This window comes from Ictalurus furcatus, chromosome 12 (genome assembly GCF_023375685.1).
Source record: "Ictalurus furcatus strain D&B chromosome 12, Billie_1.0, whole genome shotgun sequence".
In the NCBI taxonomy this organism is placed as follows: domain Eukaryota; kingdom Metazoa; phylum Chordata; class Actinopteri; order Siluriformes; family Ictaluridae; genus Ictalurus; species Ictalurus furcatus.
Genome location: NC_071266.1, coordinates 28,416,088 through 28,430,760, shown reverse-complemented (window position 1 = coordinate 28,430,760; position 14,673 = coordinate 28,416,088). Strand labels below are relative to the sequence as shown.

At 44.7% G+C, this 14,673-nt stretch overlaps 1 protein-coding gene across 2 annotated transcripts; it reads left to right on the top strand.

Annotated features, from left to right (window-relative positions):
* Window positions 1–594: 594 nt before the first annotated feature.
* On the top strand, window positions 595–14,383 carry elac2 (elaC ribonuclease Z 2). 2 transcript variants are annotated; one of them, XM_053637753.1, is made up of 24 exons: window positions 595–1,057; window positions 2,696–2,746; window positions 2,894–2,964; window positions 3,119–3,183; window positions 3,727–3,784; window positions 3,919–3,987; window positions 4,170–4,295; window positions 4,419–4,474; window positions 4,569–4,627; window positions 4,743–4,815; window positions 5,090–5,202; window positions 5,807–5,905; window positions 6,489–6,627; window positions 6,780–6,865; window positions 7,866–7,987; window positions 8,617–8,704; window positions 8,787–8,925; window positions 10,163–10,201; window positions 10,396–10,505; window positions 11,172–11,271; window positions 11,401–11,521; window positions 11,888–11,966; window positions 12,548–12,692; window positions 13,837–14,383. In XM_053637753.1, exons 1-24 carry the CDS (start codon window positions 774–776, stop codon window positions 14,062–14,064), a joined length of 2,520 nt encoding a protein of 839 aa, XP_053493728.1. In that variant the 5' UTR covers window positions 595–773; the 3' UTR covers window positions 14,065–14,383. The 2 variants fall into 2 exon arrangements, with proteins under 2 accessions (XP_053493728.1, XP_053493726.1); XM_053637751.1 differs by having other exon boundaries at window positions 8,608–8,704.
* Window positions 14,384–14,673: the final 290 nt, after the last annotated feature.

The window sequence follows — 14,673 nt, the reverse complement described above, 5'->3', positions numbered from 1 at the left end:
TTCACTTTCAGTTCCACATTTCACACATGTGCACTATAAAGGGTATAAACCAGAAGCTTCTGCACCCTACGCAGTGCACCATGTAGCTGTTATTTGTTTATTTTATTTTATTTGCACTACAAGGAGCAATAGGATATCTTTCGTACTTTATGTAGTACACTATATTTCAAATAGGGACTCATTAGGGCACATTTCGCACCCTACCTAGTGCAGATAGTTCAGCCCTAATGTAGGTCTAGATATTTATAATAAAATAACTGAATATGCAGTAATATTTTTGCCGACACCCAGCGGTCAAATCAGGAACTTCACAGTTAATTTTCTTTTATTTTCTTTTATTTTAACTTAAACTAACATAGAAAAAGAAATAAAAAAAATAAAACATAAATAATAATAATTATTGTTTGTATTATTAATGTAACAAAGTACACGATTTAACACATGCAAAACAGATTCTGTGTTGTCACAGCTAGCAAAAATAAAATCAGTCGGTGTGGTGATGTCCGTCCCATAAACATGTGGGTTGTCCTGCGTGACGTCATCATTAAGCGCCGGAAAAGAAACCCAGCTCAGAATCAGGGTCACGTGTGCAGTGACAGCTTCAGTCCTGAGTAATGCTGTAGAGAGTTCGAGGGACTAGTGAGGATTAAAACTTAATTAAAGCGCGTTTATTTATTTATTTATTTATTTACAAATTTATTTACATGGTTTATGTAGGGAGTTAATCTGTCCGCCCGCGCGCGCCTCAGTGTGTGTTTGTTTGTTTGTTTATTATGCACGTGGCCTTCCCCCGGTGCAGACAGATTGCATGTCGCCTGCTGAACTTTCCCCAAGTCTCCGCTGCTCTGACCGGCTGTAGATCTGAGGTTGCCATGGCCACGGACGCGGGCAAGAACCGGAAACCGAAGCCACCCAAGGACACGTTGCGGCACGTGCGCTCAAGAGAGAGCCGCAAGCATGCGGACCTGCACGGGCCGTCCACCGTGTACGTGCAGGTGGTAGGCGCGGGGGCGCGCGAGAACAGCGCGTCCCTGTACGTCTTCTCCGAGTACAACCGGTAAGCATCATCATCACCAACAACTGTACACACACATACACCACACAGGCTCGAGCCCCATCACCCATGTGGCTGTGTAGGGTGTAGTGCTGAAGTAAACATCACTGGCCACTTTATTAGGAACACCACAATAATATTAACCTCACCACTACAGCATCAGTTCTTCATCGCATCGTTACACCACCACCAGGACATGACACGTAAGGCAGATAGCGTCCAGTGCCCACTGTCTTGTTGGACAGGATGTGCTCTTCTGCTGTTGCCTCAAGGTTTTGATGTGTTGAGATGCTTTTCTGAGCACCATAATTGTGAAAAGTGGCTATTTGATTGATCATGTGACCAGTCTGGCCATTCTCCTCTGATCTCTCTCAGTTCTCTATCATCAGCTGCAGCACTGCTGCTTAAGGAATGAGCTACACTTTACTGAAGCCCTAGTGAACATGTACCGTGGATATAAAAAGTTTACACACCCCTAAACGAATACTTAGATGAAGCAGTGTTGGATTTTCTCACAGCATTCAGTCTTTTTTGGTAAGAGTTAGTCAGTTTGCAGCGTCTTCACTTAGCAATATTTGGCCATTCTTCCTTGTAAAGCGTTCTAACTCTGTCAGATTGTTTGGGCGTCTCCTGTACACTTCAGGTCACCACACAGATTTCTGATTGGATTTAGGTCTGGACTCTGGCTGGGAAGTTAAAAAAACCTTGAGCTTATATTGGTGAAGCTGTTCCTTTGTTGATCTGGAGGTTTGGTTCGGGTCGTTGTGCTGAAAGGTGAAATTCCTCTTCTCGGAAGTGTTTGAGCAGAAGCCGTAAGGTTTTGTGCCAAAATTGTCCGGTATTTGCAGCCATTCATTTTTTCCTCCATCCTGATTAAAGCCTCGGTTCCAGCTGAAGAAAAACAGCCCCAGTGTTTGATGCTGCCACCTCCATGCTTCACCATGGCGATGGTGTTCTTCTGGTGATGTGCTGTGCTTTTTGTGTCAAACGTATCTTTTGGTATTGTGGCCAAAAAGTTCAGCTTTGATCTCATCAGACCAGAACACATTATTCCACATGGTTTTGGGAGATTGGATGTATTATTTATTTACTATTTAGTTTAAAAAACGCTTCCGTCTTGCCGCCCTACCCCATCGCCCAGAGATATGAAGAATTCAGGAGATTGTTGTCACATGTATGGAGCAGCCAGTACTTTAATGATGCTGTAGGCCTCTCGGCAGCCTCCCTGGCCAGTTCTCTCTTGATCATCTCAGTTTTAGAGGGACGTCCTGTTCTTAGTAGTGTCACTGTCGTGCCATGTTTTCTCCACTTTGTTGATTATTGTCTTCACAGTGTTCCATGGTATATCCAATACCTTGGAATTTTTTGTAACTCTTTCAACAACGAGATCCCGTACCTGCTTTGTAAGCTCTTCGCGGCCCGTGGCTTTTCCAGTTGGATGTTACCAAGATGATGTCAGGAGAATCCTACAGGAACCGCTGGACTTTATTTGGGGTTAATCAGTCACTTCAATTGATGCTGAGAGTTCACCTCACGGACGGTTCCTCGATCCCTGACCCTGAAGTTTGACAAGCACCATCAGTAATGAGGTTCAATAAGATGACTTTAATGAACGTTGTGCTTTTTTGTTTTTCTTTTCAGATATCTGTTTAACTGTGGAGAGGGAACACAGAGACTGATGCAGGAACACAAGTGAGTCGAGTGTGTGAATAATAATTATATTACACACTGTAACATGCCTAGTCTGATCTCTCTCCCACACACACACACACACACACACACACACACACACACACACACATATATATATATGTAAATGTTTCTGTATTTATGGGTCAGATTGAGAGCTGCTCGCCTGGACAACATCTTCCTGACTCGCATGAGCTGGGACACAGTAGGAGGACTTTCAGGTACACATACGCACACACACACACACACACAGTCTCAGAATCATACTGATCCCTTAATCAGGAGCATCCTGTAATTTGCTAGCAGAACAGCTGCATGTTATTTGCATGTTACTGTGTCTGCTGTTTGAGTTGAACTCCATTTCCTCTTTTGCAGGAATGATTCTCACGCTGAAGGACACCGGAGTTCCTGAGTGTGTCATGTCCGGACCTCCACAGCTGGTGTGTACATGTTTCTGTCTCTCATTTCTCCTTTTCATGTTTCATCTGCTGTTAAAAGAAAAGAAAAAAAAAAAAAAAAAAGAGATGGTGTCTTCAGAAGGATCTCTCACTGTTTTTTTTTTTTTTTTAATTCGTTTTCAGTGACTTGACTCGTTTGATTCTGTTCAGTTAAATGATTTGTTTGGGTTTTGTCACCGATTCGTTTTCCCAAATGTGCAGCTTGATCGCTGTCAAAAGCAGAAAACAAATGGGTGGAGTCATGTACATTAGAATAATGTTACTTAAAACGTAATATTTACATTCGCTGAGTCACTGAACAACAGAGGAGCGAGTCTTGTATTAAAGGATTCACTGATTGGTACACTGACTCATTGAAAGACGGAAGATTGAATGTTGGTCATGGCTCAAAGATTCGCTGATTCAGGCCCTGACTCACTGAATGACAGCTGGGAGAATGGAAAATCCTATTGCAGAAACTAGCACTAGCACAGCAGCAGTGATCAGGCATTTCATTAACATCTGTGAATCTATTTTGTTTCTCAGGAGAAATATCTGAGTGCTATCCGAGTGTTCTCCGGACCACTGGACGACATCAGACTGTGTAAGAGCGTTCTGTCCATACTGTCAGATCTGAGACTGAGAGTAAACCCATCTGATTACACAGTTAAGAGATGATCTCTCTCTGTGTGTGTGTGTGTGTGTGTGTGTGTTTGTGTTTGTGTTTACTGAGTGCAGCAGTGAGACCGTACACCGAGCACGAGTATAAAGACGACACCATGACCGTCAGCCAAGTGCCCTTATTTGGTTAGTGTTCACTCTGTGCACTGTAGTGTGGAAGTGCTCGTCACTCCTACCTACTCGTCACTCCTACCTACCCAGTGTCTTTGGCTCTTTCTCTATCCATCTTTCTGTCTCACTGTTAATCTTTCTTTCTCTCTGTGTCTCCCTCTATCTCTCTTTCTCTGTCTGACTTTGTGTGTGTATAGCTGAGTGGAGTTCAGAATGGATGAGGCGTGGCAGTAGTGGGAGTGGCAGTGGGCGTGGTCAGCGGAAGGAACTGTGGCAGACAGAGGAGTGTGAGGAGAGAGGGAGTGATGGCTCAGAAAGTCCTGGTACTGACACCGGCTGTGTTTCAGTACTGTTTATAACCTGTTTATACTCCCTTACTTAATCATGGATCTAGACCTTTTGTTTAAGTGTGTGTGTGTGTGTGTGTGATGTGATTTTAATGTCAGAACGCAGTGAGAGGAGCACCCGGGACCCCTCGCTGGTGGTGGCGTACGTGTGTAAGGTAATAATCATTCATGCCTTTCTTCCTGTCACTTCCTGTCTTTACATCGTGACTGTGTACAGCTCTGATTACTTGCTCCTGTGTTCGCTCACAGCTGCACCCGAAAAAAGGCAACTTCCTGGTGCACAAAGCCAAGGAGCTGGGACTTCCTGTGTGAGTGTTTATACGTTTTGTTCTCTCTATCTTTATCCTGTATAGTTTTTACGCTGTGTGTTTATATAAATGTGCTGGTGTAGGTGACTAACACTGTCCCGTGGTTCGCTCGCAGAGGAACGGCGGCCATCGGACCACTCATATCCGCCTTAAAAGACGGGAGAAGCGTCACCTACGAGGGCAAGGAGGTAAGATCCTGCACTTACGTCGTAATCGTATTTTTCGTCGAGTAGATGTAAGAAGTTCTGAGGTGTAATGGGTTAATTTTCCGTCTCAAGGTTAGTTTTCACTCTCGAGATTAGCTTTACCTTCCTACGTTAATTCTCTACACTTTTTAACATTTAATTCGTTTTTAATGCATTTGGTTGTTGGAAACTACCTAGCTGATGTTAGCTAGTTAGCAATACAGTACACGTAGCTTCGACTCTACCTGCATTTAGTCACATTTACTGTGTGTTTCAGATCCAGCCAGATGAAGTGTGCACTCCAGCCGATCCGGGCCCTGTGTTCCTGGTCATCGACTGTCCCTCTGAGCAGTTCGTTCAGCCGCTTTGCGCCAATCAGGTTCTCGGAAGGTGACGTCAGCTTCACTTCCTCTTAACCATTAAAATAAAGCCTTAAAAAAAAACGTAAACCAAACAACGAATGGTGACGGAGCTTGTGCTTGATTCACGTCCATCCGTCTGGGAAAACCCTGATACGAGAATCCACGGGTCGGGGTTAGGGTTCACCGCTTAAATTCACCGCTTGTGTTGTTTCACGCTGAGGTGCTGGGCAACGGTGTCAGGATCTTTGTTTATTTCAGCTCCGCCCACAAACATCTCTAACAGCTTTAAAAAAATAAATAAACAAACAAACAAGTAGCACAATAAAGAGGATGTAATGAAATTGAATATAAAAGTAAACAGGCCAGGTTTGATTGATTTTTTTTTCAAAGTTATTCAAGTCACCATAGCAACCATATACATCATCCCCCCAACACACATCTGTATCCTGACAGATGTTAATACATCGAAAGATGTCATCATTTGTCACAAGATGGTATTTGCTGGAATAGAAAAGACGATGCGGTAGTAAAACTGATCGATTTTTGCTCTATATTTTGTGTGTGTGCGTGCCACCACATAGTGCACTGACTGTGTGTGTGTGTGTGTGTGTGTGTGTGTGTGTGTGTGTTAGGTATCAGAGCGGGGGTTCGGAGGGCAGCCCCGCCCTGGTGGTGCACATGACCACGGAGTCCGTGCTGAAGACACCTGAGTACCAGCGCTGGATGGAGAGGTACCGTCTCTTTAAGAGGACACTTACTTATTTTCTTACGTACTTACTTACTTACACACACACACTCCGTCTCACCCAGTCGTAAACGGTTAAAATTTAACCTCGGGGGCTGCATGTTTGCTTCAGGGTACTTTGTCGCTAACACTGCTCTGCTTTGAGAACTGACGAATGTGTGCACAGTTATTCTTTAATTATATATATATTTATTTAATGTTCATATAACCAGATTTCTAGAACAATCTCGTCTATGCTTGGTAAATAAATGTCTGTTTAAATATGTAATAACATTCATGTTTGGGAATTTCGGTGTCTGGCTATGATTTACATCAAATAATTCAACATAAAATATTTTTTTTTGTTGGTAAACAAGTTCTTTGTTAAAATTCTTTTTATTATTATTATTTGAACCTTCATTGGGGTCGGTTGCTGTGGTACTGGGTGGGTTAACCATCACCAGACACACGCCTGCTCTGAGAATAATTTACTGACATGCTCATAGCTTTAGTAGTCTCTGTCTTGGAGTAAAGATACTTTAATTTGCTTAGTTCAGGTGTGTGTGTGTGTGTGTGTGTGTGTGTTTCAGGTTCTCCTGCAGTACGGAGCACCTGATCTTGAACGAGCAGGTCTCCACCGTCCACAACATCCGCAGCCACAAGATCCAAACACAGCTGAACCTGATCCATTCAGAGGTCTTCCCCGAGCTGCAGCACTACACCTCCAAGGTGAATATGTTTAGATGGATACGGCAGCATCAGCTCAGGGTCTGGAACATGACTTCCACAGCTGGTGTTACTTACAACGACAGCAAGTGCAGCTGGAGAAGATGTGCTGGTTACTCATTTGTTTACTTGTTTATCTACCTGTTTGTTTGTAGGAGACTCAGGCTGCGCTGCATGTGCCCAACATCAGAGCGGAGTGTCTGCTCAAGTTCCAGCTCAGACCCAAAGCAGAGTGGCAGCGGTGAGAGTCTGTCTCCAATCAAACTGATCTAGAGTCCAGATTCCAGACTTCACATTGCACTGAACTAGGCTTAAATAACTTCACACAGATTGCGCTAATCTAGGGTTTAACTTCCTGATTGTGCTAATCTAGGGTTTAGCTTCCAGATTTCAGATTGCACTAATCTAGAGTAATCTAGACTTTAACTTCCAGTCCACAGTTTATTTTAATCTGGAGTTTTAATTCCATAACCCAGATTATGTTAATCTAAAGAATGCTAGAGTTTAAATTGTGGATTGTGCTAATCTGTAGTTAAAAATCAGACAGACTTTGAGTCCATGTCTTGCACTAAATTTAGAGTATAAATTCCAGACCCCAGATTATACTGATCCTGGGTTATAATAACCTAGGTTCTAGATCTCGTATTCCAGACCGATCCAGAGTTTAAATTCTAGACCCCAGTGTTGCGCTCTTCTGGAAGTCTAATTCCGACCCCGGATGTGACTTGTCTGGACTAGGCGAAGTTCACTTCTTCACCTAAAGCTTCACTTTTTAGTAGTTCACCTTCGGTTCATTCCCCTCCGATCTGGAAATCATACACTGCGTTCAGGATTACACTAATCCGGAGTTTACGTTCTCTGCTCCATGTTCGACTGTATCAGAAGTAAAACTGCATGCTCCATCTTAATGTGAAATTTCCCTGCGGTAGATTAAACTCCATTTTAGAGAACTCACGCGCACACAAACGGGCAAATTAATTTAAGTGAAGATTACATTGAATATCAATGCTATATTATTCTACTTGACTTGCAGGGCTTCAGTGAGTCTGGATTAGGTGTTAAACTCAAGTCCTGTACCCAGGAAGCGATGATTTCCAACAGAAAGACATTATATTAGATACATTTCTCTCTGTCCCAACACATTTGTCTCAAAATAGGGGATGGATTGGCTTCAGTGGATTTTAGCTATTAGGTTTCTGTCAGAACTGCTCAGACGTGTGTGTGTGTGTTTGTGTCTGTAGTGATGCCATCCCCACCTGTGACCGAGAGGAATTCGTTAAGGAGGCGGCAGAGGTGCCAAATTTCCTGCAGGAAGTGGAGGAGTGTAAACACTTTCAGACCACCGACTCTGCCGTTCTGTCCGGTGAGGTCATCATCCATCCACACGGAGAGATGGAGAGACAGAGAGAGAGAGCGCAAGATTGAGAGAGATGGACAGGAAGACTGATGTTGGCTGTCGTTTCATTTTCTCAGCCGTGGCCTCGGCTGACCCTCGTTCGCTCGTCTCCGCGTCTCCGCACTCAGGCTGACTGTGTGGTGTTTCAGTGTGATCATACGCTGCATTGTGTCATCCAGTCTCCGTCCAAAAAGCTGGGAACTGAACACAAACAGCTGCATCGTATTAGCGTAGAGTTTACATTCCAGACCTCGCGTCGTACTAGTGTGTAGAGTTTACATTCCAGACCTCACATCGTACTAGCTTGTAGAGTTTACATTCCAGACCTCGCGTCGTACTAGTGTGTAGAGTTTACATTCCAGACCTCGTGTCATACTAGCATGTGGAGTTTACGTTTCAGACCTCGCATCGTACTAGCGTGGAGTTTATATTCCAGATTTAAGATTTTATCTAGCTAGAGTTTAAATCCCGAGTTGATGCATGTAAGCTTGAACTAGCGTTTAAATTAGAGTTTGTAGATTTAAGATTGGGCTCATCTAGAGCGTGTGTGTTTGTGTGTGTGTGTGTGTGTGTGTGTGTGTGTGTAGGTAAGGTAGAGCGGTACCCCGAGGTGGTGTTTTTGGGGACGGGATCAGCTCTGCCCATGAAGATCAGAAATGTCAGCGGCACTCTGGTTAATATCAGGTAGAGAAACACTGTTAAACAGTCTAACATGAATTGTGTGTGTGTTTATTTTCTAATTCTTCAAACTGTATGTGTTTTGTAGCTCCACCCAGTCTCTGCTTTTGGACTGCGGAGAAGGCACCTTTGGACAGTTGTGCCGTCAGTACGGTAACGGTGTGGATGAGATGCTGGTCAAGTTGTCCACAGTGTTTGTGTCTCATATTCACGCTGATCATCACACGGTTAGTGCGGTCTCTCTGTCTGTTTCTCTCTCTCTCTCTGTGTGTGTCTCTCTCTCTCTCTCTCTCTCTCTCTCTCTGTGTCTCTCTCTCTCTCTCTCACACACACACAAACACACTCAGGCTTGGGTCTTTGGATGGGATCTTCTCAGTGTGTGGGATCTGGTTGTGCTCGGTGTGTGGGATCTGCTCGGTTTGTGGGATCTGGTTGTGCTCGGTGTGTGGGATCTGCTCGATGTGAGGGATCTGGTTGTGCGCAGTGTGTGGGATCTGGTTGGTGATTGGGATCTGCATCTGCTCGGTGTGTGGGATCTGTTTGTACTCGGTGAGTGGGATCTGCTCGATGTGTGGGATCTGGTTGTGCTCAGTGTGGGATCTGCTCGGTGTGTGGGATCTGGTTGTGCTCAGTGTGGGATCTGCTCGGTGTGTGGGATCTGGTTGTGCTCAGTGTGGGATCTGCTCGGTGTGTGGGATCTGGTTGTGCTCGGTGTGTGGGACCTGTTCGGTATGTGGGATCTGGTTGTGCTCGGTGCGTGGGATCTGCTCAGTGAGTGGGCTCTGGTTGTGCTCAGTGTGTGGGATCTGGTTGTGCTCAGTGAGTGGGATCTGCTCGGTGTGTGGGATCTGCTCTGTGTGTTGGATCAGGTTGTGCTCGGTGTGTGGGATCTGGTTGTGCTCGGTGTGTGGGACCTGTTCGGTATGTGGGATCTGGTTGTGCTCGGTGTGTGGGATCTGCTCAGTGAGTGGGCTCTGGTTGTGCTCAGTGTGTGGGATCTGGTTGTGCTCAGTGAGTGGGATCTACTCGGTGTGTGGGATCAGTGAAGAGCTGAGTGGATCTCTGAACTGGACAGTGTTGGCATAATTCAATCAGGATAGTCAGTAATATTGTGTGCAGCAATATTATTTAGCTAAGAAGTATTCCTCATTAATATATCCAGACAATTTTGAAAGGTGCTTGTGTTTATGCACTGCTACTCTCCGTGCCTTGTTAGCATCATGTTGGTCACAACGTCTTTGTCTTGCTTTTTGGGTGTAATACTGATGAGCTAACTCTAGCTGGTGTTACTGCTTCTAGTTTTATTTCCTGATTGTTCTCATCAGTACTCAGTAGTGTGTATATATACATGTGTGTGTGTGTGTGTGTGTGTGTGTGTGTGTGTGTGTGTGTGTGTGTGTGTTTGTCTGTATATATGTGTATATAAAAAAATATAAAACTTGCGCATTTTGTCTGTTTCTTTAGGGATTAATTAACCTGCTGTTGCAAAGAGAACGAGCTCTGGTAAGTGCACTTATTAGTCCATAACAAATCTTCACTAGATATTTCCATTTATTAACACCTCCCTCATGGCTCAGTGTCACTACACTCACTGCTACACACCTGTTTACTCTGTTTTGAAAACACATTTTCATGTAGACAGACTCTCGTTCATGTAGACATCTGGTGTAAAAGATCTTCTCTCTGTCTCTCTGCAGAGGATCATGGGTAAAGCCTTTACTCCTGTGTATCTGGTAGCTCCTGCTCAGATCATGACATGGCTCAATCAGTACCACGATCACTGCCAGGAGATCCTCAGCCATGTCAAGTAAGGGCTCCGTCCTAAACCACACCGCATACACTATACCCACTGTGTTCTGCCTCAAGCCACACCTCGTTCTTCAGTGATGGCACACAGAGGCTGCCCCTCTAGGCCACACTTTCCAAAGTTAGTAGGTGTGACTGTTGCATAAAGCTTGAAGTGATCTGGATGCCGTTGGCAAGTATATGAAGGTTTGATTATGCGTCAGACACCAGACATGTCTGGAATGATTATTGGACTGACCAGGAGTTAGTTGGTCAGGGTTCTCGAATGATCACAGTGGATCAGGGTTCTAGAGATAGTTGGTCAAGGCTCTAGGGTTAACACAGCTGGTCAGGGTTCTACAGTTATCAAAGTTGTTCTGGTCTCTAGAAATAGTGCAGATGCTCAGGGCTCTGGAGTTAACGCAATTGATCGTTGCTTTGGAGTTAGTTAGTCAGAGCTCTAAGTTGGTCAGGGCTCTAGAGTCCCTGTGGTTGGTCAGGGCTCTAGAGTCCCTGTGGTTGGTCAGGGCTCTAGAGTTCATTGATCAAGGTTATCATGAGTTAGCACAGTTGGACAGAGCTCAAGAGGTAATGCATTTGATAAGGGCTCTGGAGTTATGCAGATGGTCAGGCTCTAGAGTTAATACAGTGTGTGTGTGTGTGTGTGTGTGTTTGTGTGTGTATTCAGCTTCATCCCTGCGAAGTGTCTATGTGAGGGAGCTGAAGTGCCCAAGTTCAAGACCAAATCCTTTATTCAGGCTCTGTTGAAGAGGAACGACCTCGCTAAGGTAGGACTAATACTCCATCATGATAAAGTGTATTAGTCATGTGTGGAAGGGGTTAAAGCTCTGTGTGTGTGTGTGTGTGTGTGTGTGTGTGTGTGTGTGTGTGTGTGTGTCTGTGTGTGTGTGTGACAGTTTCAGACATGTTTGGTGCGACACTGTAAAAATGCGTATGCCTGCAGTTTGACCCATCAGTCTGGCTGGCAGCTTGTCTTCTCTGGAGACACCATGCCATGTGATGCACTCACACAGATGGGTGAGACACACACACACTCTCTTACTCTGGTTTAATCAATGAAGCTGGAATACAGAGTCTTTAAGGCTGTGGTGTGTTTGTGAGGTTTGTTTCTCCCACACACACACACACACACACACACACACTCTCACTCTCTCTCTCTCTCTCTCTCTCTCTCTCTCTCTCTCTCTCTCTCTCACACACACACACACACACACACACACACACACACACACACACACACACACACACACACACAGAGTTATTGATCTGCCCAAACTCCACTAACAACCCCAGAGAGACACACACACTCCATCACTACCTCTGAATTACAGAGCCAGCAGTGACTCATTAGTCTGAAATTGTGTGTGTGTGTGTGTTTTGCAGGAAGGAATGCGACATTGCTAATCCATGAGGCAACACTGGAGGATGGCATGGAAGAGGAGGCCATGGAGAAAAGACACAGGTATACACACACACACACACTCATTTCACATACTACACTTGCATACACACATTGTACAAACACATTCACACACACAATATGCCACTGCAAATTCATATGAACACGTGCACATACTGTCTGTATGTTTAATATTGTAAAGGTTTAATATTGAGGTTTAATATTGTAAACAAAAAGCACTGCAGGTTCACCATATCTTATAAATATATAAATAATTAATGACCTTTTTATAAATTCTCCCAAACATTTGATTGAAAGAACAAATTGAAGTGAGAACTGAAAACTGACTGAAACGCAGTGAGCTCCACAGCAGAACTGGAGCTCCAGAATGCCAGATCTCCTCTGGTGCTATCAGACATCTATCTGGCAGGTTCTCCCTGAAAGAACGAGATCACGTGACCAGCGGGCGCTCTGTATTTTAACTCTATGGGTTGTTCAGATTGGGACCCCTGGTGTTCAATCAGTGGAACTGCATTACATTAATAATGAATAGAATGTGAATCTCGCAAGGCCACAATGTATCATTCCACCTCTACCTGTCTCCCGTGACGTGTGTGTGTGTGTGTGTCTCGTCCCTCCTGCAGTACGACGTCTCAGGCCATCGGTATTGGGATGAGTATGAACGCTGAGTTTATCATGTTGAACCACTTCAGTCAGAGATACGCTAAGATCCCTCTGTTCAGCTCCGACTTTAATCAGCGTGTGGGCGTCGCCTTCGACCACATGAGAGTGAGGAGAAAAACAATTCTCACCTTGTTACCCCCTTCACCTTCATTACCCCTTCATTTCGTACGCCCTTGATTCATTCATTCCTTCACCTGGTACCTCCATTACTTTCTACCTCTTACCTCATAACCCCCTCACCTCATAATCTCTCCACCTTGTACCCTCCTCCTCTTTTATCCTCTCGCCTCATCCCTTCTTACCTTTTACCCCTTACCTTGTAATCTCTTGCCTCATCTCCTTACTTTATCCCCTTAACTTGTACCCCCTTATCTTATAACCAACCTCACCTCATCCCTCCTTACCCCGTTACCTCTTGGTTCTTTACACCCTCTCATCCCTCTTTACCTTGTTATCCCATTGTCTTGTACCCCTCTTGTTTCATTACCCCCCTTACCTTGTAACCCACCTCGCCATATCCCTAATTACCCTACTTACTCTGTACTACTTTGCATCATAACTCCCTTGCATCATCCCTCCTCACCTCATTACCCCTTACCCCCTTACCTCCTACACACTTATCTCGTATCCCTTTACCTCATACCCCTCACTTCATACCCCCCTTGATTTATACCCCCTTGCTTCTTAACCTCCTCGCCACATCCCTCCTTAACTCATAACTACCTTCACCATATCTCTCCTTAACTTATACAGTCTTACCTCGCTCCCCTCTTTCCTCTTTACCTCTGTACCTCATACTTCTTCACCAGGTACCCCATTGCCTCGTGCCCCCTCGATTCTTACCCTTTTTTCCCCATAAACTCATTATTTCCATTGCCTCATTTCTTCTCATCTCATGCCGCCTTGCCTCATAAACCTTACCTCATGCCTCCTTACATCAGTACCCCCTCGCCTCATACTTTCTTACCTCATTACCCCCTCGCCTCACATTCCTTTTACTTCATACCCCCTTGCCTTATTAACCACTTGCCTTATACCTCATTCGCCCCATACTCCCCTTATTTTACACATTTCCTCGCTTGTATCTTCTTACCTTACATCACTTCCTACCTCACACCCCCTGTCCTTATTAAACCCCCCATCCCCCACTCACCTCATTTCCCCCCCCCCCCAATTTCATACCCCTGTGTTTTTAGTAGTGTCCTTATGAAGTATGTCAGTATGTTACTTTATTTCAACTTCATTCCAGATCCGGTTCGGAGATTTCCGGATTCTCCCGCGCCTCCTGGCTCCTCTGAAGGCTCTGTTTGCTGAGGAGATTGAGGAAATGGAGGAGAGGAGAGAACGGAGAGAGCTTAGGGCGGGAAAGAGTGTAGGGGCGGAGTCTAATGGCCAGACTGGACAAGGGGGAGGGGCTAAGCGAGAGAAAGAGGAGCCTGACCAGGATATGTCCTCCAAACGGTTGAAAGCCAGTTGAACTAGCATCAAGGAAAAGCACTGAGGAAGATTCAGCCAATGGGAAAGCAGAACACTGAGGATTCAGCCAGTACGAGCTGGATTAGTGACAATTCAGGCGATAGATGCCAGGACAGTGATAAATAAGATAAACAAGCTGCGCATATCCTGTATTTTGAGTGGTGGTTATGATGGACTGATCTGTAGTACGTTTAGTTTCCTGATTTTATTTTCTGTACCTTTGTGCATTGTGTTATTTATGTATATAAAACAGACTAAAAGCTGTTTTTTTTTGTTGTTGTTTAAAAAAAAATAAATAAACAGATCTGGGTTGAAGAACATCACAGCGTCATGTTATGACTTTTATTCTAGAGCCACACGCACTCTAAACATGAAAAGCTCTCCTTGAGTTTTAATAAATGGAATAAACGTATTATACTTGTCCATGCAGTCTCCTTTAAACGTTGTAGCGGCTAGACTCTGGTCTGATGAGCTGCCTTCAGCAAAATCATTCATGTAAATGCATGTAATTGGCTGCAACAGAGGAGCAGCGACGGAAGGTCTGGTCCGCGGTTCGAAAGCTACGGTCCGGCTCATGTTCAGCTCGGGCTGCTGAACTACGGCCTTTTCT